Source organism: Gambusia affinis, linkage group LG24 (assembly GCF_019740435.1).
Source record: "Gambusia affinis linkage group LG24, SWU_Gaff_1.0, whole genome shotgun sequence".
NCBI classification, from domain to species: domain Eukaryota; kingdom Metazoa; phylum Chordata; class Actinopteri; order Cyprinodontiformes; family Poeciliidae; genus Gambusia; species Gambusia affinis.
In genome coordinates, this window is record NC_057891.1 from 8,964,597 (window position 1) to 8,990,077 (window position 25,481).

At 43.0% G+C, this 25,481-nt stretch overlaps 1 protein-coding gene across 1 annotated transcript in view; it reads left to right on the forward strand.

Annotated features, from left to right (window-relative positions):
- ptgfrnb (prostaglandin F2 receptor inhibitor b) overlaps positions 1-25,481 on the forward strand; it is a 48,303-nt gene that overhangs the window by 5,968 nt on the left and 16,854 nt on the right. Inside the window, exons 4-11 of the mRNA XM_044109262.1 lie at positions 3,804-4,217; positions 6,904-7,320; positions 17,274-17,420; positions 17,502-17,662; positions 17,746-17,866; positions 18,781-18,994; positions 19,087-19,274; positions 23,684-23,812. Coding sequence (XP_043965197.1) covers positions 3,804-4,217; positions 6,904-7,320; positions 17,274-17,420; positions 17,502-17,662; positions 17,746-17,866; positions 18,781-18,994; positions 19,087-19,274; positions 23,684-23,812 — 1,791 coding nt within the window. The remainder of the gene's footprint in view (positions 1-3,803; positions 4,218-6,903; positions 7,321-17,273; positions 17,421-17,501; positions 17,663-17,745; positions 17,867-18,780; positions 18,995-19,086; positions 19,275-23,683; positions 23,813-25,481) is intronic.

Sequence of the window (25,481 nt, forward strand, 5' to 3'; positions counted from 1 at the left end):
GTTTTAATTGGCTTTCCGTTTCATAATTAAGAACAAGCTTCCTGTTTGGTAACCCAGGCCCTGAAAACCAAAACCCTCTCCCAGCTCGGTACATTTGTTGCCTTTAAAGAAGCAAAACACCCCGTCTTGCACGGGAGGAGAAAGACGGGATCTTTCTCACCTACATTTTAGGAGAAGAAGTGACGGAGAGCGTAATCAGACAGCAGGTTAGTTATCTCCATAATGCACCATCATGTTCAGCCGCTCTCTGCTTCCCAGCTCAGCTCCCCAGACACCTTGTTAAATTTAGACCTGAATTAACAAGGCGGCCATGTTTGCATGCGAGCGAGCTCCTGGTGTGCATGCTAAGCATATGTATCAGCATTCGCAATCATTTACACGCGTGTATCCGCTCGCGTGCTTCAAGTCGCGGTGAGTTAGACCTCCACCGCTCGAGAGCTGAACAGGAACACGCGCGGCGTTCTGGTTGCCACGACGAGGATGTTTGTTTATGTAAGAACAGGGGAAGTTTGCTGAGCCTTTTAGGCTCGTTTTAATAGGCAGAACAAAACACAATTATTTGTACCTTCCTCGTTATCGGCTCAGTGCAGCAACATCAAAATGGATCCATCTTACTGTTATTATTATTATAATCTCTTGATAACTAACTTGAGCATCTTTGACGACTGAAAGGGATTGAGTCTCCAGGTCGAAGCATGCTGGACGTTTTGGTGCCCATTTTAAAAAGTGAATTTCCTGTTGCTACTAAAAGGGTACCACAAAGAAAATCAGTTTTTATTTTTTTTTGCTAGTTAAGCCTCATATTTTGTCCTACTCATTCAGAAACTACAAACTCTTCTCACCTGATTGGTCCGTCCTTTAGGGACTCTGGTATTGGCTTGGTTCCAATGACTCAATTTTTTTTTCTTCACTTCCTACAGTTTGTTGAGATTAGATAATCCTACAATACTTATTACAGACTCGTAAAAAAGGTGAGCTTGACATTCTGGTATTTCAAAAATTATAAGACTGCAGAAAGAGTATCAGGAAAAACGAGGAGAGGGGCTTGTTTTACTGATTTAATGAAGCTGTTGTGTCTGTTTCCTGCTAGACAGCAAGTGACTTCATCAACTTGAGAAAACAAGTTATTTCTCAGTTATTAATGCTAACATAAACTCTTGGTTAATATGAAAGTGAACTCCAGATCTTGATAAAATTTTACAGGAATTCCAGTAAATTAAATGGAAAATAAGGTTTTCTCAAGCTAGTAACATAAAATATACCTTTTACTATTTGATATTTTTAGATGTTGTATGTTTTCATTGATCTCTTTAGTTTAATAGCTCTACAGAAAGCCGTGTTTTCATTTGGTGATATGAGTTGGACTAAAAAAACAAAATTAAAAAAAAAATCTGAGTTTTTTTTAGTTTTTTGCGTCCAAAGCAAAGTCTGTCTTATGGGATGTAAATGCGCCGTCCGTGTAATTCCAACAATGCACAACTATGTTCTTCTTATTCTGGGCCATCTGCCTCTTGTTGGCCACATTTTCAACGTGACTAGAATCGCTTTCCAAACTGGACAAATTTAGAGACGGAGCTCATGAACGCTGGGAGCTGCTGGGACTTTGATGGGGCTAAAATAATGAGCTTCCTTCTACAATGGAGGAGGTTCAGATTTACTATTTATTTGTGTCGATAGCATGCATTGCTATATGGTTGTTGCTCACTGTAGAATGCTGTGCCTTTGTCACAAAGTGTTTGAATAAAAAAAACCTCCTGCTGTAATAAAACTAAAACGAACGGCTTATTCATGATTTTGTTCATAACTACCTCCGAGACTGTCAGATAAGGTGGTGGCAGTATCATGCCGTGGGAATCAGAAACCGGTGTTTTTGAAGGTTTCCATTGAAATGTGCATGTTACAGTTATTGTGGAGCCACTTTATTCAAAATTTGATGTAAAAAAATCCGACCTATAAGACTGGTGTTGTTCTTCAACCACCAAATTCGGGCATCATGCAACACAGAAACTCTGTCATAAAGTGAATATTTATATAAGGATTCATCCATTGAGGACAATTGGAAACTTGCAGGGATTTAGAGACTTGGCAAACGGGAACTCTTTCCAGGCATTTAAAAGCGCTTGTTGGTAAGCCTCGTCTGCCGTTGATTCACCTGGGTTGAGAATGAAACTGCAAGTTACAATTTGTTGCAAATCTCACAATAATCATTTATATTAAGGAGCCATTCAGTGATTAAATGTTTTTCTTGCAAAGTTTGCTTTTTCCACATAATCACTTTGTATTTCACTTGCGAGGGTTCAACTGTGACCTACAAATCTTTCTTTTTTTAATTTCTTCATCTACAAATCTTTCAGCAGTAAGGTATTTAGTAACATACTGTTTGGTCTTTTTTTTAAAAATGAAGCTTAGAGGCAGGAGAGGTTGTTACATCTTTAGATGACACCTGCAGTCAAATGTTCTCCTTCATGTGTTACAGAGAGAAAGAAAATGTCATTCTGCTTCTAGCTAATTTTCAGTAAAAGAGACACATTGTGTTGAAAATCTAAACATGTTGGTGGAGCTAATGAAGCAGAGCCCTTGTGCAGACAGGCAAACCCTGCTGTGAGGTTGCCATTCGGCATTATTAACTCCCCGTATCCCCGCCGCTCACATTCCCATCCTCAAAGCTCCCGTCTGTTCCTTCACTTTTCCCCATCGTGAAACGATGGGATGTGGATTCAACTGAAAACAGTCATGAAGGGAAGGGGGGGGGGGGAAGACGCCCCCGGTTTTATTTTAGACTTCTCGAAGTGAGTCATGTGGTTGGTTTCAGTAAGAAAATGGTCTCGGCGGTGTCACAGGCCGCTCTGTCGGAACCCGCTCGGACGCCGCCTGATCGCCGCACTGAGCTGTGAATTCAAAACAAAACAAGTCTGGCATAAAAGAGTTGAGCTAAGGCCGTTGTGTGGAAGTGAAAGGGAGAGTTTATTAGGTTACCTGAACACTCCCTGGGTGTGTTTTCTGCCACACATGCAATCAGACGTCCACTGCCTTCTACTGTAACCGTTTCATTACTTTGTTTCTGCTTTTAGCGGCGACCCTGGTCATGTTACCGCGAGTAGATTTACCAGCAAAGCTTAATTTATTTCTTATAAGGTGTGTGAATTGTGTCTGGTTAAACGGAAAGCTGTTTGGTGATGTAGAAATGTCTAAAGGTCATCGTAGTTTATGAATTCATTGCTCCGCCTCGTTAATGTCTCACCAACGGCTGAGAAACTGAGTCATCACCCTTCAGGTTAACTTTGTGTCACAACCAAAGAAATCTTCCTGTTACTTTTGGTGCAATTTATTTCTCCTGTGTATTGGATCGCACCGAGACTTACACCAAAAATAAAACTGCAAATGTCTTGCATTTTCCTTTGTCTTTTTTTCTGGTGCCAATGACTTAAAATAACATTTCTCGAGTTCTGTAAGTGCACAGTGTCGATGTATGAGTAGAAAAAGCCCTCACTAAAAACAAAAGACGTGTTCTTGCAAATGTAGTGGTTGGGGAATCGGATCATTAGATCGCTCGCTCAGATGGGGGAACTGAATGTTATGGTCTGCAAGCAAAATCTGTTGAGAAAAACCCTGAAGAAAACAGTCGTATGAAACTTGGTGATGGCAGCATCAAGCTTGAGGAAGACGGATGGAGCTAAATAACCATGCAGGGTGACCTGTTTGGTTGCACATGGTTCTAAAATGAATGTTCATCGTTTTTTACCTGGTTAGCGTTTTACTCATTCCTTCATAAAGTTTTGTCTTCCTGTTCTCCCCCCCATTAGTTATCCCTAACACCCTCAAGGTGACCCCCCAGACGCCGCCCCCGGTCGTCCAAGAGGGACACGACCTCACGCTTTCCTGCAACGCCACGCGAGAACTGGCCTTCCCTTCCCTGACCTACCTGTCCGTCGCCTGGTTGGTGAAAACCGGCGGCGGCTCTGAGGAGATCCTCACGTTTGGCCCCCAGGGAGACGTCGTCACGGGTCCGAGGTTCACCCGCCGCTACCTTGACGGGGACCTCCGCCTGGTTCCCGGCAGGAGCGGCGCCTTCCAGCTGGTGATTTCCAGGGTCACCGCGTCCGACGAAGGGACGTACGCCTGCACGGGGTCGGAATGGACGCATGAAAGCGGAGGGAAGTGGACGAAGATTGTGGAAAGCTCCAAGGAGATGGGGGCCGTCTCCGTCACTCCTACAAGTAAGAAAAACGACCCCGAGTTTGTGTTTTTAAGTCTCTTCGTTTTACCAGTAAAACTACCAAGTATGGAGTCTGATGTGGTTCCTTGTTACAGAGTGAGCTTAGCAGCTGCCTCCTAATCACTGCTTCAGGCTTTAGGCTACATTAGACACAATTTGTGTTAGAATCTCATTCCCAAATGTTGGCAGTCAGACTGCATTGTGGGTAATGTAAGCAGCAGGCTTTAACAAATGGGAAGAATGTGTGAAACGAAAAGATGCGAGCGACTGCACGACAGATTTTAGAGCACTGTGCTCAGATAGATGCTGCTGCTATCACCAGTTTGCTCTTTTATGACCGTTTTGATGTGGACAATTTAGATGAATTCATTTTATCTGCGTGGAAATTCTTGGATTTTTCTTTTTTTTTTAACACCCAATGCTTGTGTTCAAAACTGTCCATTTTTTTTGTCCTGCTACAAGTTTCAATGTGTTTTATTGAGCTTTTTGTGTGAGAGAGAGAGAGAGCGAGATAAAGCAGTGCACGATTGTGAGATCGACGGTTTGACAATCTGTCAGCAGCTCGTAGTTGTGCGGAAATCTGAGAAATGAGAAGACGGATGGAACTAAACACATGTCAACCCTGATGGAAGACCTGTTGGGGGGTGGAGGGACGTCTGGAGAACAGGGCAGAGGTGAACTGTGAACATACAGCCAGAACTCCACTTTTCATACTTTATTAAAGAAATCTTTTAACTTTCCATCAAAGTTATGCTCTACTTTCTCTTAATCTGTCATAAAATCTCAAAAACGTGCAAATGTAGTTTGTGGATGTCAGAAGATTTGAAAAGGTAGAGTATTTTTGCAAGACCTTGTGTCCATTATCCTTAAAAATGTAAGAGAGAGGAAAAAAAAAAAAGGTTCTTCTGAAGCATGGAGAACTCTGTAAATGTTGTTTGTCCAAAGCAGTAAATCCAGGATCTTTGTTGATGACTCTGATGTCTGCTGCTCAACCCAGAACTACATCTTACATTGTAAGATGCTGGCGTTGACACAAGGTATCCTCAGATTGTTTCTCTGTGAGGTGAAAGACGAGTGTTGAAGGAACACAAAGAAAGGGAGAGTTAATTTCCAACTTGCTTGAATGGCATGTAGAATCAATCTGTGTCGAATGGCACTTCATCAAAAAAAAAAAAAAAAAAAGAGTGACTCATTGCCTCCGTTGCTCATAAGCCCGATTGCCTTGTGGAGGAAATCAATTCCTGCCGGTCTGTGCCTTGATGCTCTGCGCTTTATTGCTCTCCCTGGGCTCCGTTTGTCCTTCGCCTCAAATCTGAATACCTTTTTAGTTCTGTTGCTTAAAACGGATCAAAGCTGGTTGGCAGCCCGCCTTCAAAGGATGCCTTTAAATGAAAACTCTGCAGAGTGAGGCTCGTGTGTCGTCAAGACATCTCCCTGCAACAGATAGTTTTGGAGTCGCCACGCGAAGGGACGGCTCCTGGTGCCGACGAGAAGTGTGAGAAGAGCGAGGGACGTGGGAGAGTTCCCAGTCCGTTGTGTGGCTCTCTTTGTTTTAGAGGGATTCTCTTCACCGAGCCTCTCTCTGCTCTCCATCTTGCTCTCTCCCAGGAGGCTCGTGACCCTAAAACGGCCCTCTTTCTGCCTTATCCTGTCTGCAGGACTGTGTCTGCCAGACACAGTCATTCACTGAAGTTGCTGTGGAGACCATATCTTCTGTCTCTCTAGGTTACCATATCCTCTTAAGTGCTGGAGAGCACCCAGTGGTTTCTAATGAAACCAAACATGAACAGCACAACCAGGTCTAGGACTCGAGTCATTGTGGCCCAGTCGCTTCGTATTGACTTACTGGCTCTGGTAAAGAGGATGAGAAAAGTCAAACAGAGTCTGCTTTGTCCCTTTTGTCCTCCTCCAGACTCCGCACACAGACTCCTTCCCGTTTTACTTGCTTTGACGTTGCTACTAGAGATAATATTCAAACCGCTGATCCTATTGATGGTGTAAAGATACACAGGAAAGACTGACGTTTTTAATATACCGGCCCATTTTTTATTTTTTTATTTTTTTTTTATCATCGGATGGGTCTGTAAATGTCATCTCTGCTGAAGGAACGCCATGGGAAAGAGTCCGCCTTTCACCCTTCAGTTTCCAGTTTGAGGTGTTGCTCTATTTTTAAAGCCACATCAGAGATTAAGTTTCATCATTTATTTTCTGTATAGATTCTGTCAAACACTTATGATCAAATAGACTCCTAAAATTAAACAGAATTTTCCACTGTTCCATCATTTGGACACCCTCTAAATTAAATTAGTGTTACTAGTTACAGTCTTAGCTACCATAACAAGAGAGCCTCCTGTAGTTTTACTTACTTTCGGATAAGAATTATATTTATAAACTTCTCTACCATTTGTTAAAAACCGGTCCAACTAAAATGTGAGTTCTGGACACACAGTTATCATAATGCTAGCTTTCATGTTTGAGCATGATGCTAGCGAGCCAAGCTAATGTAATGTTTATGTTTGTAGCATTTCATTGGAATCAAAAGTGTTTCCAAATTTTCCCTTTCCAAGAACCAAAACAGTGTGAAGTTAGCATCTTTTTTTTTTTTTTTCACCCGTTATGCAAAATAAATAAATAAATCAATTTTGTGCAACTTTAATCTGGATCCTGTGCTTTTCTTCTGTCCTAAGATCGTTCCCTCAATGTGAAAGCTTCATCTTCGCCTTCCTCGCCATCCTCCTCTTCACTGCTACTGTCTCCCGGCAACACGCTGACCCTCCTCTGCCGCGTCTCCGCCGGCAACCTGCGCGCCCTCTCCCTGGAGGTGACCTGGCTGGCCGACGATCGCGAAATCATCACCGTGAACCACAGCGGCGTGGTGAGCGCCAGCGCGGCCTCGAAAGGAGGCGATGCCAGCCTGGAGAAGACTGGAGACGGCGACTACAGGTTGGCGGTCAGGGGCGTGAGCGGCAGGGACGGCGGGATCTATACCTGCCGGGTTCAAGCCTTTATGGAGGAAGGACGCATCACAGGAGGAGGAGCAGGGCGGTGGCACAAGGTGGCGGAGAGAACCTCCAACCCCGTGACTGTGAAGGTCTCTGAAACCAGTAAGTAGATCCACAGCATGTTTTAACCGCTGTTATAAGAGGACTGAATGACTTTAGAGACTTGCATACACTATATGAAAAGATACAAAAGCAATTCAGACTTGAAGGAGCCAAAATTCCAGCAAAGAAGGAAACTGGATGGAGTTTAAATGCATTTACAGTGACTTTTAGAACTTTAATAAAGTCTAATAAAATATTTAAACTACCCATCACTATTATTCTGATGGTTACGTTATTTTGGTATTTCCTAAGAAAGGTTTACTCCTATTTAATGCCAGAAAGAGGGAGGAAAAAAGTGGTCCACATCTTGTTACGCAGTGCAAGTCATCTGCTTTCAGTTGGATGTGCTGCCACATCTTGTTTCTGAAACAAGGAACGAATGCAAACGCAACGTTGTCCTTTCCAGGAAGTGCTCTTATGCAGTATCTCACCCCCGAATTGCTGTTAAAAATGGTGATAAAATGTTGTTTATTAATGTATTCTGGAAGTGTTTCTCTCGTCTGAGTCCTGAAGCTAGATGAATATTTAATAAACTGCACAGCTTGATATTTTTTTGGAGGTGGTGGGGGGGTCAAATTAGAGCAACAGAGTCTATTGCTTTATGGTGTTGCCGTGGAAGTCGGTGCGCTTTAATTGCTGGTCAGCCTGGAGATTCAAGATCATTTCTGAGATCACCGCTCTGTTTACTTTCCGTTTACGTGTAAACCAACGACAGTACAGTAGCTCCGTTTTGTTTCGTGTGCGGACGTGCCGCAGAGCTGCGTGCGACTGTAGAATCTCAAGGGGAAACGCTCTAATCCTCCAGTCACCCTGTCGACTCCGGCTGCGAGGACGATTGATTAGTCGTGGCTTTCCTGCTGTCTGCTACCTCTGGGTGAGCCGTGGCTGTGTGCGCCCGCGCGCTGATGCTCTGATCCTGCTTCTGAGAGCGGCGATGTCAAACACGGTCGACGCGGCAATCAATTACCAGCATGGTGGGTGGTCCAACTGTCTGCGGCGGTTTCGCGTTTCAGTTTTCATTCCTTCTGTTTGAATCCTAACGTTGTACTGATTCTGTTTTTTGTTTGTTTTTTTTCCCCCCCTCCCTCTCTTTACACCAAGAAGTGGCTTTCTGGCAAGGTTATGCGTGGGGGGGGCAATTAGTTAGTGGAATTAGCTTTATTATCCCCGGCTAAATATGCAAAATAAGAGGAACAAGATCATCATTCAAACTTAATTTCAAGGTTGTTTTGTAATTGGACTTTTAAACAATCATCGGGAGAAGAGGAACTGTGATAAATAGACTTCTGAGGAGTTTTAATATAAGCACAGCTCGCAGACTTAGCTTTAGCTGTTAGCTAGCCGGTTTGGAATAAATTGCGGGGGAAAAAAAATCATAGTCAACTCTGTGTGGAAGATTGTCTCTGAGCTGTCAGCTTGTCACGAGGCATATGGCCGTAGTCTTCAGTCAGAAGCGTCTTCAGATTTGCTGCAACACTGACTTCTACCAGAGATCTTTTAATCTAATTTTCTTTTGGGTTATATAAAGTTTTTTTTATTATTATTGAATTGACTGCAAAGCACCGAACGGCTGTGGCTGCAACCCAAGCCCACATCATCACCCCTCCACCACTGTGCTTGACAGTAGGTAAATGGTGTAAATGCCCAAAGAGATGCTGTTAATTTAGACATTATAACCAAATGTTATTCATTTAGTTTAATAACTTCTTAATCGTGAACAGTGGAATTCCATCTTAAGCCCTAGCTTTTAAGATAAATTTTCTTTTTTCAGTCTTTTCAGGTATTACTTCCTGTTGCGGCTACCTATAATCATAATCATGGACTATACTCCTTTCAGCTCGGCTGCCTCGCTGCATTTTGCTGGTTTTGGGGAATTCTCGCCGGCCAGGCGTCGGGTTTCGCTCTGTTATGGTCGGGAAAGTGGAATTAGTCTTTTTGGCCTGGAGAGAATAAAATTACATTCACGGAGTCCGGTTTGTTTTTGCTGTGCTTCTTGGCTGCAGTATTGTCAGATCAGATCAAAACGCCTCATATTTTCCCTCAGTGGGATTTTGGGTGAATCGGTTGCCAGATATCGCCGACATCAAAAGGAAACCGGGAAATTTATTCATGGACACTCAGGCAACATGTCATTGAGCAGTGAGTCTGTGCACGTTAGGTTGGTGGTGTCCATGCTGGGTTTTTTTTTCCTTTTTGCTTTGCTGATTATTGATTATCATCATTAAGTCTGGATGTTCAAAGCACTTTTTAATACAATCCAAAGTAACTATTTGAGCTGCAGAAGCTCAAGCGATCTTCATCTGCTTCTGTAGACATCGTCCGACCATGACCTTGTTTCCAATTCAGTGGTTTTCTTTCATTGGTCCATTCTTTTTATTTTTTGGTAAAATTGGATTGCTGCAGGCTGGAGAAATCTAATAAGAGCTTGCAGACGTCTTGATCCGGTCGTCCATCCATCATGTTTTGCGTATTTTTTAGAGTCGTATTAGTTGGCCTTTTGTTTCTGTTTCCAATGTTATCATTAATACAGTCAAAATCAATGGCAAATAAGTTTTGTTGTTTTGTTCTTAGTTTTTTTTCCCCTTTATAATAAAAATTTCATGTTGTACCTGGAGTAGTTTTAATCAATTTGTAAAAAAACAACAACATCTATTTGTATCTGTTTTATGTCTTCCCTGCAATAAAATATTTACTAACACCCTAAGAAACCTCTTTGTTTGTCGATAAAAATAGTGGAATAAAAGCCTCGTAAAGTTCACAGAGTTGGATAAATGAAACAAACTCAAAGCTTCAGCTTGAGACAATTTGTGAAAAATACTCAGCTTCTTATATTCTGTTTTACAAAACCCAGTTTTAATCATAAAATCTCACGTTTGGTGAAGTTTGAAGCAGCTTTGCAGTCAGAGTCTTGATTTTACGGCATGTATTCAACTTTTGCTTTTCCAGTGGGTGAATCCTGGATTTGGACGTTTGAGCAACAATTTGAAAAACACGAGATGAATTTCCCTTAAACTCTCGCAGGATATTTACACAAATGTTTTGCCACAGACATTCAGAATACCAGTAGAGTCTTTCGAAGGATGTATTTTCTTCAAAACGCCTGAAAAAGTAAGGAAAAGCGCAGAACAACAATACAGACAACTCTGATTGGCTACCTTTTGTGATGTCGCCAGAGGAATGAGTGAATGGAAGCTTACTTTCAGATTAAGTGACGATTTAATACAAAAATAGCTGCCCAAAAATTTAAACTGAACATGGGACTCTGTTCTGTTGGTGACGAGCTGCATCTCGAGTAAGTTTGGTTGAAATTTTTTACAGTAAACTCTTGGTAGCTTTAACACCGTTCAGGGTAAAAGCCATGTTGGTTGCATTTCGTTCCCCTTTTAGAGTAATTGAAGAAACGCCGGCGGCTGACACGTCCAATCATTAAACACAAACATTTTATTAAAACCATCCTGTCTCTGTGGACGAAGCTGTGCCTGCCTGCCTGTGTGTGTGTGTGTGTGTGTGTGTGTGTGTGTGTGTGTGTGTGTGTGTGTGTGTGTGTGTGTGTGCGCGCCGCCTCCGCCACATCCTGTGCTGTATGTCAGCGGGAGCCGTTAGTTAAATTAACAGCATCCTCTTCTCCGTACCCAGAAGATTCCTCCAGCCTTCAGGTTCCGTGTTACATTTTGAAATACCAGCCGGGCTTCCCGGGTGCAGCCGCCATCCAAAGTCGGTTCGCATGAGGGCAAAGCCGACATATCAAACGGCACCATCACAGTCATTTGTGCTCAATCTCGCTGTTGATGCACAGCGGCATTCTTGAGTGCGTCCGCGGGTTTCAAGTAGTTTGGTTCCTGCCGAGTAAATGCCACATACACGGCCTTCTGTGTGCCCCACATACTGAGGGTAACCTCTTACGTTTTAGCCTGAGGGCGTGCATTCCTTCATGCTTCACCCCAAACACACACACACACACACACACCAATGAATCACCACTTCTAATTGACCAAATCCTGTGTATTAGATGAAACTCTCTGCTTGTCCACCAGTCACCTCCTGTTCTGCTGATCCGAAGCCGGAAAAGTTTTGTTCCCATAACGACTGGCTCAGGGCTCGGCCTTCCAGGGAGCGCAGGAAGACTTGGAGAACTAGTTTAGGAGGTTCCCTTTGGCAGAAACACACACATGCGTGCGCAAACCCTCGGCTATGCCTCCCCCAGCGAAGCGTGTTGTGTCAGCTGGAGTTATTCTCATGTCACTTAAAAAAGGGCAGCTTAATTTTTCATATGGACGTTCTGTTTTTGTTTTTTCTTCAATGAATGTACAATGTAAATATTTGTCCAGCTTCAATGTCTTTTTTTTGGGGGGGCAGCAATGCAAGCAAAAAAGCGTCTCGATGTGCATCAAGGTTGGTTGGATCACACAAGGGATTTAGATGTTTAAACCGGAACGGTGCACCGTGCCAAAAGCAGAGTTGGCAAATTTTATACGCACGACTTTGCTTAGCCATCGCTGTTCCAACAGCAGAGATGCAGCGTAGTTTGGTTAACCGATTTCAGCAAGTCTTTGAAATGTATCAGAGTTCCAGGGGGGAAATTTGTACAGATTGAAACCTGAAAACTGTTTTAGTAGAAAAAAATTTGCTTCAGACACATTTTTCCCCCCAGATGCTTTATCCTTTTAGTTCATTCTCCTTTTAAATTATATTTTTATCATTTTTAATAAAATCTTTTCTTTTTTTTTCATTGACCAAAAACAACTTAGCGAGTGTCTGATGGTAAAGATGTTTCCCTGTTCCACTGGCATTCGTTTGTATTCATTTCCCTTTACTTTCTCCACGCCTCTGAATAAAATCCATCCCAATTAGCAAATAGTTAATCTTTGTAGTTTAATCTGTGGAATTTAATAACGAGAACTGAAAATCACCGCAGCTGGCTGCACACGCTGCACTCGTGCGGTGAAGCCAACAGCTTGCATTTGGACTCGTTTGTTTGTGTTGGGCACACAGCTGTGCAGGAGGTCAAAGTTCAACCAGGAAGTGTTGAATGTTGAATGGTTTTTTTTTTTGCAGACTCTTCTTTTGTGTCCTCTTGTTTTTGTTTGGATAATTTTCTCTTATCCTTGCAGTGTTAGCTAAGGAGTTAATGTTTTTCCTGCCCACGTTCCGGCTCGTTCGACTTTGCGTTTCCAAACAGACAGGTGTCCGCATGCTTGCAGAGTCGCAGCGTTTCGCTTTCCGACATCGGCGGTTGAAAGGAATTTGATCGCAGGCCGTGTTAGAGGAACACTTTCCGCTCTTCTTCTCTCCACATGAAGCTTTCACTGCATGCCATGCGGGACTGCAGCTCAGCCAGCCGTTGCGTTATCGTCACAGTGACGTTTCTTGGAAGATAAGCGTGAGAAGGTTCGGCTTCTTGGGACAAAAGCTCGCGTCGGATTAACAAATATCTCAAAATTCAAAAAGCTTTATTGGAGGGTGGTTCAGCCCCTGTTTGAGGTCACAACGCTCTTCTTCTCTTCCCAACAAAGAAGAGAGTCGGTGTCCACCGGCTGACATTATTAGGTGTAAATGTTTGAAATATTACAAAACAAGGAAATGGAAAACTGTTTTTGCTAGTAAGCTGACCTCATCAGATGAATTTTTATTTAAAGTTTTTTAGAAACCGTGATAGAAACGTGCCTTTTCTTCCTCAAGATTCGAAGAGTTGGAACAGATTTTAGCAGATAATTGTCTAGTATCAATTGTCTAGTATATAATTTTAGAAATGATCTGATCAGGCCTTTCTAATCTCCTGTGTAGTAAATCTACTAACTGAGTTTTCTTTAAGAACTTAGTGGGAAATCTTGAATTATTTGTCCTGGGAGTAGAGGGGATGTCACACTGTGTGAGAGGAAGGAAAGGTCTATTATTGAAACACAAACTGTAATTTTGAAGCTGGCATTGTAAGCGTTTCAGTTGGCAGTTTTTAATTGATACTACTTACTACTGGCAAAGTTAAACAAATAAAATAAATGTCTATTGGGATAAAGAATAAACTGTATCACAATTCAGTGCAATATTAGTGCTTAATATGCAATTTGGAACAAGGACTAATAAAAACGTGTGAGCAAATAAAAAGTCTAAAATGATATATTTCCATAAAAATGTTACTACTGTAATTTCTGTTAAATGGCTCCATGGTGTCACTGTACTATAAATACTGCAGAGAAAAAAACAATGTTGTCTTTTTCTTAAAGTAGTTTCTTTGTAAACATTCAACTATGATTTTGGTCACATTTTATGCAGATGACACTGTTACTTAACAATAAAATGAGCTTAGTCCAGCTGATTGTCGAAGTTGGTGGCTAAACGCCTGTTAGCTGAGTATGAGTTTAACTTTATTTCACTCAGGATTAGCTGTGGAAAACACTTAAGATGCTTCCCGTAGTTTTCTGAACTCTGTGAAAATGTATCCTTCAAAGTTCAAGCAGCTGAATCCCGACTTCTCTCTCGGCTGCAGGCCTGCGGTTTTTGAAATCTAAGCTCTCACCCTGTTTGGCGCCCGTCTGTCCTCCTGAAACACCTTCACTCTTCCGCGGCCGTTTGTCCGTGTGAAATGAATATTTGATAGATTTCCACATTCTTCCCGTCGCATCTTACAGCTGTCTCTACGAGTCAGGAGTGAAACGTATCAAGTGTTCGAGCTTTAGAGCATATATGCGATTTAACATTTCAGTTGATTTCAAAGTGGCGAGTGATCAATATTTAATTCTTTTGGAATGTCAAGCGAAATGTAAGCCCACAGATCTCTGCGGGGTTGGATGTCTGTGTTTCGCGTGGCTTGCATTCATCTCTTCGATGAGGGTCTCTACGTTCTTTCCTGTTTGTCCTTGGAGACCCGCTGCGTCTTAACAGACAGCAGGAACGACTCAACCGGCTTTTTTCCCCACTATCCCTTATTACCTCACACACACACATGCACGCAAGCAAGCCCGCACACGGCAGTGAAACCGGATCGTCTCTTGTGCCTTTTCCTCGGTTTGGGTGAGTGCGCTCCTCTAATCTTTCTTCAACAGTTGAGAGGTCAAATCCCAGCCCAGCTCAACAACGAGAGCCAACGTGACTCTCACGCGTTCCCTCGCCGTCTCGTTCGTGATGATGGGAGTGTTGCTACGATGGCAGGCAGCCCACCTGTAATCGAGCCGAAGCGGGAAAGAAAAGGCAATCAGATTCCGGTAAAAGTCCAGGGTCACGCCTCCTGAACAAACATTCAAACCCGACTAATATGAGAATACGAACACATGGGCGTGGGTCGATTTTTGTTATTTTTGTTCTAAACTTACTAAAACTCCGCGTCATATTCTTCTTGTTGAAGCTGTTTATTGAGAAGTTGAGCGAAATCCGTAAAACTTTTCGTCTTCAGCCCCTTTAAGTTGACATTCAGCTGTGTGTGCCGACCCGCTTATCCAACGGAGGAGGGAAAAACATGTTGTGCCTCTAAAAAAACTAATCCCGTTTCACAAACTAAATAATCACCACAAGCAAGGTAATTACAGGGTCTGCTGTTGAAACAGCTAGCCTTCACCATGCAGAAAGATTACTTGTCTTAGAGAGACCACAACTATCAGAACATGAGCTTTTGTTTCTGTTATTGGTGACAGAAGAGCAGGAGATTATGAAATGTTGATCTGTAGGGTGTCTACAGTCTGGAAAAGTGTGAACAGGATTCCAGTCTTCCAGACTTGGAAACGTTTGGGAAAACAAATGTGGAAAAATATTTGACTTTCCAGATTTTCCATTTCATGGCCACACATCGTTGATTGGCTCCATTTCATATCCAGAAACCAAACAGTTTTGTGCCCATAAGTATTTGTCTCCCTACTTTCGCATTTTATTGAAATTGCGAAGATAAATAATCACAGAAAATGTCCAGATCTCTTCATTTAAATTTATCCCACATTATTTTAGGAGGAATTTGTGGTCGTTTTGTACCCCAATATGATTTATAGTTTTCTCTCACAATGGCCTTATAGTGTTGAAATATGGAGTTCTTCAGAAAATTGATCATCTCATTAAAGGTTTCTAATCTTTCTCTTGTTGTTTATACAATGTTCAGTTGGTTCTAAAAGGTTTAAATGGTACAAAGAGCATCCACTCTGCTGTTCTACCACCAGCAGCCTGAACCGCTGCTACAGAACATCCTAGTCGCCCCTGACTGAGCCGTGTGTCTTGCGGGCATGGTCAGTCTGCTCAGTTGAAGCTGGAGATAAATGGGCATTATGTGCAAATCCTCACACTGAGCATCCAAACCTGGCAACGCAAGACTCAACATCCGCCGCGCGGCCGTGCAGCTTACCTAAATAAGGCAAGGCTTCGGCGTGTGCGAGAGGGGTGCTTGGCTAATTGGCGGAGAAGCTTCACACATTCTCATTGATCAAAGTGTGTGTGTTTCAGAGCAGATGGTGACAGTGCATGAGTCAGTGCGTGTGTGTGTGTGTGTGTGTGCGTGACGTCCAACTGACATCACCCGCACCGCTAGCTGTGCCAAACTCACACTGGTCCACCTGTATTTATAGCTTTGATCTGTGTGTGTTTACTGACTTATACCTGATGTGGTAAAGCTGGTTTATGTCAAGCCCCCCCCCTTCTTCTGCTACAGTGTGTGTGTGTACTGTGTATAGATACACACCGTGTGTTTCAGTGGAGATCATGGTGTGTTTCCTGCTCATTGACGTGTAAAGCTGCAATCTGGATGTCTGGCTGTGAGGACCTGCCTCACCGCCCACACACACTCACTATTAACGCTGCGATACACACCTCTTCTCGCACAGTTAACTGTGTTACTTCAGGTCTATTTATGGTCCTCTGGCTCAGACAGCCGGCTCTACTTTATCCTGACACCAACTAAATAAAAAAAAAAACACGCAGGAATCACTTTGCATTCATAGGCTGATGTTGAACTGCTGTAACATGACAAAACGCTGGCATGTCGGACAGAGGGGGAAGATCTGCCTCTCTGGGTGAAGCACTGGAACTCTGTTTGTTATCAGGTTGGAGTATCACCCTATCCGGTTCCTTGCTTCAATTAAATTTCAGCCTGGTTGGCAACAGGACCATAAAACACACTCCACATAGTCCTGAGAGTTGTAGAGAAGATGGATCCTTCTGAAGCACAACATGCTACTAAATAAGATTGCTGTGAAAAGTAGGGAAAAAGCTTCAGCAGATTTGTGTTTGGCCAATAATTTCTTTAACATAGCAATGCATTTTGGTAGCTTGTGAAGGAAAATGTATTTTGCTGCTTGAACAGCCAAGCAGAACGTACAGAGTGGAGGTGAGGGATGACACATCGCTCACTGGACAAGAGAGCCTTGTCATCATTGAGGTAAAGATTGTAGGGAAAGCAATCTGGCAGTGCTGCCTTTGTTGACTGGACCGCCGATTAACGTCATTGGCTAAGCAAAGGTGGTACTTGCAGAAGAACGCAAGTACCACACACCATCATCAACTGGACGGGGCGACTCGCAACGAGTAAATATGTTGGTAGACTTCAAAGAAACTGGCCGCCCGAGGGCGCAGGCGCAAAACGACACCATCGGAACACTGACCACTGCTTTTGCATGCGCACGGCTCGCCTACGTACCTGCTGCATAGCAAAGAACACGCTGCTCATGAAGACGCACTCAACTTGACTAGAACCAGTCATTAACCTGCTAGAGCGAGACTCGACAAAAGAAAACGGGGCGACATTGGCTAAGTTGTAACAAACGGCGCTTAGAGAATGGGATCTCGTCTCACAGATCTCATGTGACCAACCTCAGGAGTTAGATTGGTCTAACTCTTATGACTGTGTGTGGTTCCTTCCTTCAAGACCTCTGTTAAACTGATAAGTCTTGTTTCTTCTCCTGTTATGGTGTATCTATGCCTTTTTACATGCAAGTATAATGTGACGGAGCTCATTTTTTCCTTCCTCACTCTTTTCTCCACAGAGCCGAACTTCACTCTGACCCTGGAAGCCGCCAAAAAGCCCCAGAAGACAGGCGAACCCATAGAGCTCTCCTGTGACGTGACCAACATCATCCAGTTACCACCAGGGGGCAGACTAGGTGTCAGATGGGAGCACAGCGGCCTTCCTGGTACTGCACAGTAATTACCCTTTTCCTTTTAAGCTGAAAACTCTCTAGGTGCGCTTACTGATTCTATCCAATCACTAATAGATAAGGGGACAAACGCTCCGCCCCCGAAGCTCATTGGCTCCTTGGACTCCTACGGCAACCTGGAGTCGAATTCGGCTTACAAAGACAGGCTGGACAGCGGAGTGTTGGGTCTGAGCAGATCCCAACCCAACACGTTCAAACTGCGGTTTCTCCGCACGCAGGCAAGAAGACAATCACCACAACCAGAGGATCCGACAACGTGACACTAAGTTCAAACCTGTTGAAATGTTTTATCCCTTTGCAGAAGATCGACATGGGCCAGTATGTGTGCGCCGTCTCTGCCTGGAGCGTTAGCAGCCAGGGGGAGATGGTGCAGGCCGCCGAGTACAAAAGCTCGCCGCTGACCGTACGGTGGGACACCAAGAGTAAGCCAGCTCCAGAACGCCGCCTCACATCCACTTTTATGACCGTTTTGATTGATTTAAACGAACGAAACCCGTCTGGGATCTCAAACTGAGAAGTCGAGGCTGTTCTTTTGTTTAACTTAATAGCTGCAGATTAAATCCTGGGCACTTCTGGTCCAAAGAGAGTTTTGACATCTGCAGCTTAGAGACACCTTGAGTGCTTTAGACGAAATGATTGAAAATACCAAACTCCAGTGAAAAGTGGCATTTTCAGCTTTCGCTCTGATTTTGTAGGTGTAGTTTCTGGACTTCACAAAAAAATCCCACAGAAGACAACTTGTAGTCTCAGATCCTCACCCACAATGCACGCACTCATATACTTCCTGTCCGCCGAGAACTTTCTGACCTCGGCTTATCTAATTGGGCCATGATGTCATCACATTTCGAAGTCTGCCTGCGTCGGTGCCGGCTTTGGAAAATAAAGAGCAAGGTTCCTCTGTAGTCTGTAAAAGTCTGGAATTTTATTTCAGGATTTTCCAGGTCTGGAGACGTTTGGAAAGTGGAAGTGTGGGTACAAAAAGTATTTTGAGACTTTTTTTCCCCATCACATCCCTTCCTTGAACACTTGGGTCTTTGCTTCCTTCCTCTCGTTCATCTTGCTTTTCCTTCCTTCTGTCTGTCTGTCTGTCTTACTTTACTTTCCTTCCAGTATCCTTTCTCCGTTCCTTCTGTGTATTCTTTTTTTCCTAACTCGCGTCCTTCTATCCTTCCTTCCTTCCATGGCCTTCCTACTATGGAAATATCCTCCATGATTTCATGATGAACTGGAGTATTAAAGTGTTAAAATCTCAGTCAACTTAAGGTTTTTCAAACCCAGGAAACGTTGTGTTGTGACCTCTTCTAAAGTTGATTTAAGGTCTGCTTGCGATTTTTAGCCCCCACTCTCAACGTCGCGGCCAAAACCATTCGTCAGGCCTCTGTGGGCGGGGCTACCTTTGAGATGAGCTGCTCCGCCGTCACCGAGAACATCGGGGACTGGATCGGCTTCGCCGTGTACATCCAATCACAGGGCAGCATGGACGGCGGCGTCAAAACCATCATGTCCCTTAGCCCCGACAACGTGGTGCAGATCACCGACCCAGCTAGGAGGTACACACACAGACACACACACACCGTCCCTCACCTTAAACAACACACTCCGAAGTTTGATTCTAAAGTTGTCCTTCGACCTGCTCCCAAAGCGACAACCTGGTTCTTTCCAAAACCGGCTCGGGAGAGTTCCACTTCCGCCTGGAGGGCGTCCAGGTGTCCGACAAAGGTTACTACTGGTGTAACGTCACGGCTTTCACCAAACAGCAGCCCGATCAGTCCTGGACCACCGCCGCCACGTCGGAGTCCAACAAAGTTAACATTGACTTTAAAGTAAACGGTACGTCCACATGCTTCTTCTTTTTTTTTTTTTTTACTTTGTTTATCTCTAGCCTTCTAAAAGGCTAATATTTCGAAAAGTAGATTTATTTCAAATTATTAGGTCAAAAACTTTAAATTCTCGATAAAGTCCACATAGACTAAGATGGTTAAAGCATTTATTGCTTTTAATTTAGAGGATGAACACAAATTAAGTTCTACAGACTAATACATCAGACCAGTTCAGGCTGGATCCTTGCATATTTTTGGAAAGTTTAGTGGAAGAAAAAACTGTGCCAGCAAAAATCTGCAGGACCATCTTGGATTTTTGTGACACAAGAATCCAGAAGCCAAATGTGATATCAAGAAAAGCTAGACTCCAATATTACTTATCTAATATTGGAGACTTTATTGTCATTTATGAAGCAGAATTTGCTTTAAGATGTTTAAAGGAGAATCACGTTTCATTTTAAAGCCGATAAAACACAAAAACAGGGCCACCATCTGCTCACTGGCTCGCTGGAAACCGACTCCTGCTCTCTGACCTGCTCATGTTTTAAAATTAAATCTGGCTTATATGGCGTCCCAGCAGGAGCTCTGTAAGAGAGCCATCTCATTTAATAAAAAAATCCAACAGAATCTATCATTTCAAAACAAACAAAATCCTTTCCTGTTTGCATCCGCATTCATTAATTATTCAAAGCCATTTTGCAGCCTGTCGGTGATTTATTTGCTTTCATAAAAGTCCTCAGATCATTAGTGGAGTGAACTAATGACGGGACTAAAGTCTTGCAGTAAGTGAAAGGAAGATGGAAGCAGCTCCTTTTGTCGGCATCCTAACACATTACAAACGCATCCTCCATCCACTCGCGTGTAAAATGAAGTCCCTAATAATGTGCAAAAAAGCACACACACCTAGAGCTCTTTGACGCCCACCACTGCCACTGGCCTACTTATTGTCTTTTGATCTGACTGGGAAGTTGGAAACTAAAAGAGGAAACTGGATGGGAGGCGAGGAGGTGATGGAGTGGACGAGGAGAAAAGAAGAGGAAGAAAGATTTGTTGGCGTGAAAGTAATCTTGAGTTCAAGAGAAAGGAAGATGGGAGGGTAGATAAGAATTGGAAATGTTTGCTGCGAAGGGAGTAAACAGAAAATGGAAATAAGTTGAAATTTTAAGGTAAGATATTAAAATGAATGGATTTTAAGTTCTATTTGTCAGCCAGTAAGATGTAAGAAACTAACAGAGTTTGTAAATTCACGTACATAAGCGTGTTTAGCGTAGGCTTCACTCATAAAAGTCTTTGCGTATTAAACGTGATCACATTCAAACAACCCTCAAGTCCAGTGTTTTGTCTCAACAGGTGTAACAGAAACAGAAAATTCAGAGCTCTTACACAATCTAGACATTCCTCCGAACAAAGAGGTCTTAATATTTGTCTGAAATATATATTTTTAATAAGATTTTGGAATCAAAAGAATGGGTCCAAATGTGAAATTCCCACATGTCAATATAGATATCTAGAGATTTCACGCAACTTTCTAGTCACAAACAGCTCTGCTCTTTCAGAATGCTACTCCAAAAGTTTAAATTACACTTTTGGTGTTCCTTGAATCAATTACCTTATGTAATTCATCAAAAAGGTAAATATCCAAAGAACAAAAAAAGCAGCTGCAATAACCCACCAATGCTGTGTTGAACTTTATTTACAAAATGTGCCATTATTATGGAGATGTGTGATTTTCTGTACATTTTTCGAGATGACTTAAAAACAGACTCGTGCTCCCGGTCAGAACTCTGCTTTGGAGCGGTTTGTGTCCCAGATTTGTTCCTACACATCGGATGCCATCAATTTTCGAATTATCTCCGCGATATTTGTAGGAGGCGAAGACGCTGGTAGGCTGTGGGAGCGGAGCGACGAGGTACGAGACACGTGGAAAACCAGATGATAAACGCAGGTCTGCGTTTCGGTCTCTCTCTGGGGAAAGCGGGAGCCTTCAGCTCCACGTACATCTCACGCTTTTTGTCCCTGCTCATCCATCCTTCCCCGTCTCCTCTCTCTCTCTTTGGGACGTCTTCAAAGCGAAGCCCTTTGGCCAATCAGCCGGCTGCGAAGATCTGCACCGCCGCTTTCGATTCCTTTTTCTTTTTTTTTCTTTTTTCCTCTCTCCGCTCTCTTAAATGTGTGTGGAATCTTTCAAATGTGTGTCCAAGTGGAATATTTTAAGTTGACCCCCCTTTATCCCCTCCATCCTCCTGCTAGCACACAAACACACCCACATAAACAGTGTGTCAGCGTCAATGTGAGCTGGTGGAGAGCCCCCATATGTTCGCCTGAGGGGATGGAAGCTCAGCTCTGTGTGAGCGTCCTCCACTCCTTCCTCCAGCTGTATCCTCGACGTTTCAGAGGTGTTGTCCTGTTTCTGAGTGTATGGAAATGTAAAACCTCGCTCACACTTTTCCCGTCAAGTCTTTCAGCTCGAATGCGATCTGGCAGAACCGCAAATATGGTGCAGAGAAGAGCCTGGATTGGTACGAAAGTGTCTTTTATTTTCTGGTTTTTATGCATTCAAAATGAACCTTCCTGTGTTTTTCACTTTGCATTTCAATGTGAAGTTGCTACATTGGCTAAAAAAAAAATGTAGCAAGTAAGGATTTAAGATGTGTTCCCTGCTTTTGGATTCCAACTCCTTTACTCTCTTTGTAAATGTCCCCGGAGAACCTGAGTGAGCATCACGAAGACCAAGGAACACAGCGGAACGATCAGAGAGAAGGCTTTGGAGATGATTTAAAGCAACATGTTTAAGTTTTAAAACTAGATCCCCCAGCGTTTGTACATGACGCAGCTCTCTGTTAAACGTAGCGTCTGAAACCAACTAGCCAGGCTCTGCTTCTGCCGGAGGTTCCTTCCTGTTAAAAGGTCGGTTTTCCGCTGCATCTCCATTACAGCCGTGCGTGAAACTTTGTCAAAATTCAGCAGAGTTACAAAGTTTCAGTGTTTAAACTGGTAGAATTAAATACAAGAAGAAAGCCTGTTTTAGGCAGCATTAAGACTTGGGAGTGAGATCATTTTCCTTTTAAAATCCCAATAAAATTATTAACATTTGTTATTGCAATGTGACAAGATGTGAGAAAGTGGAATTTTCCAACTCTCTGGATCCAATTTTATAATTTAGAAACATTTTTCACTCTTTAGATCACCTTCTTGATGCCCTGAAAGCACAGCTAGCATGTCAGGAGTTCCTCTTGGGCCGTTTTACAACACTTGTAAATGAACTGGGTTTCATGAATTTAAACATTAGAATCAAATTTTCTGAGACAGACGATGGGACTGGAGTTCACCAAGCAGTCGCTTGATCTCTCCGTCTGTCTTCAACGCTTGACTACAGGCCAAACTACTACAAGTTGACATGTGCAGCAATCATAGCCTAACCCAACCTGTCTTATCAATGCCATTCTGCTTTTCCTTTCACTTAATGTTTCCAGCTGAAATTCACAGTTCCTGTTTAAAAATTTGAAATTTTAGCAGTGTAAATGTTTGAGAACTACTCAAAAGTTGCACCAGTGACCCAATCAAACCTCTTGCTACAATATGCAGACGCTCTGCCTGCGCTAGCGAAGGATCAGTCCCGTCAACGGGCTGCACAGTTCTTTAAACCCTCATCTCAAGATGGTCGCCCTTTGTTTCTGATGCAATCCTCAGCGCCTCGCATTCATAGACAGGACCTGTTTGTTGCCACAAATAGCATTTTTAGCAAGATAAGGAATAGCAGCTTTTAGGGAAGGAAGGAACGAAATGTACCAGATTCGTCCCCCAGCCTCCTCCCTCCGACTTAAAAAAAAAAAAAATCTGATGACACGTGAGGTCCTACGAATCCAGCAGAAAAGGACCGAACAAACAGAAATAAGAGCTTATCACAACATGACTGGCTTTTCTTTTTTCATTATTGTTTTGAAGCACCGAAGGTCAGCGCTGCTTTTAACACATTTCACCGTATGGCTGGGCGGACTCGGCTGCACTTTCTTTCGCTCCTTCCACTGGGAGTATCCACTTGAAGCGCTTAGCATGCAAAAAAAAAATGCATTGAATAATTTACATTTAAAGCATGAGTAAAATGGAGAACAAACCCAGCAACCAGCTGAGAATCTGCAGGTTTTTGCAACGTTTAGAGCATCTGACTGGGTGTATGGATTCAGAATGGGGTTTTTTTTGTTGTTGTTTTTTGTTTTCCTCTCTAAATATCAGAGAAATCAACCCCCTTTTCCCTTTTTTAAGTGTGTTTACTCTCTGAAATGTGCTGATTCCCCTCAGGGGGCAACGTGGGTTTAAAAAATTCAGCCGAAATGAGTCTTTTTGATCACTTCCTCTGATGTGTGGAGGCCGTTGTTAAATGTTAAGCTTGACTGGAAACGATGCGCTTGGTGTTCGCAGGGCCGATATTCTCCGTCAAAATCCACTCCGACGCCAGCAGCGTTTATCCGTGGGAAACGGCCAAGATGGAGTGCTCCGTCGGCGTCTCCGGATCCTCGCCAAAAAGCGGCGGCGCGAACTCTCAGACAGGTAGAACACACATTGCTGCTCCTCTCGCACGCTCATTAATAAAAAAAACAAACCTCCCCCAAAAAATGGGGTCTTCATCTTGTTTTGTAAGCTTTTTTCTTTTTTCTTATCCGTCCATTTAATTGTTTGTTCATCAGTTCCCTCGTTCATCCATCTTCCCGTTGATCCTTCCATCGATTTGTTGATCAACTGTCTGTCCATCCCTTTAAAATCTGACAGCTACAAAAATATCTGCCATAAATTCATAGGCGACAAAAAAAATGCGAGAGCATTTTGACATGACAAAGTGTGACTGTACAACTGGTCATTTAGCGATGTGAAAGCAAAACTTTTATCTTCCTGATGTTCAAAATCACAATGACGACATCAACAACTAGTGCTTTTTTTTTTTTTTTTTTTTTTAGATCCAATATTTCTTGTATCAAACAGACGACAGATGTTTAATGTTCTTAAGTCAGGTGATGTGTCCAAAAGTAAACTCCAAAGGTCCTCGTTTATCATTTTATCAGCTTGGCATTAAATTATAGCCATAAAAGATTATTTGTATGTCTTCTCTGCCACAACTATTGATGAGCGTTGGAGGCTCTATATGTAAACAGAATGTACTGCAGTAAGTGAGCAGTCAGATGCCTAAAAATTCACATGGCAGCTGAAATGTACTGGGGCTCTCAGAGTTTGGGAACCATCTGAGATGCAGCCTTCTGTTTAACCTTTAAAGTATCTCCTCTTCCTCTTCCCCATATCTTCTTCCTCATATGGCATCATGCTGAACTCCCAACTGCCTGCTGCCCATCTGTCACCGTTCCTCTCCACTTCCTCCTCCTCCTACCTTTCGCCGAAGATTTGCTTTTTTTTTTCTATGTTTTTGTGTGTTTTCTGTATTGCGGATGCCACCTTCACATGTGGACGCAAACGCGAGATTTGCTGCACCTGTGGACCTCTGCTGGGTGAACGCAGGGGCTGTTCTTTTGCCTGTACGTAAAAACAGGTTTCCTCGCAGCAGGGGAGACCTGCAGGGGTTAGCGGGTTGCTGCCTTCAAAGTGTGCACTCGCAGACAGCTGCGGCGTGGAAGGGAAGCAGGCTTGTCGCTGTGACACGCGGGTGTTTAGCGTGCGAAGGAAAAGAGGACGCCTTTTTTGTTTTTCAGTAAGTTATGCAGACCTGTACTCAGTCGTGACATTTTAACCTGAGGGCTTTTATTTTACAAGCGCTCAACCGGGAACTAATACATTTCCCCCCCGCCAGACGTAAACGGTTTTACGAGGATGATTCATAAGATCGAGACGAGATTTTAGCAACATTTTTGACAGAAACTTGTAATACTCTCTCTTTTTTCTTTTTTTTTTTTAAGATTAAAGGTTTCACAAACTGTTGTAAAATCAGTCCTCAATTTAAAGTGATCTTACAGCCAAAAATAAGTCTCCGAATTGCACCTTTTTGTAATTTGCCTAAAGCGTTAAAGGCTGCATACGTTTAAAAACATGAGTTAAAGTCGGTGTTAGATGTAGGCATATTTTGCTCAGGTTTAAAGTGATAGACTCCTGCATCCTAGGTGCACAAATGAGCATTATTACAGATCCTTTACAAAATACAAAACATTGTGGCAGCTGTTTTACACTCACTAGTGTAAATCAGGGTGGAATCAAACACCAGAAAATGGATATAATC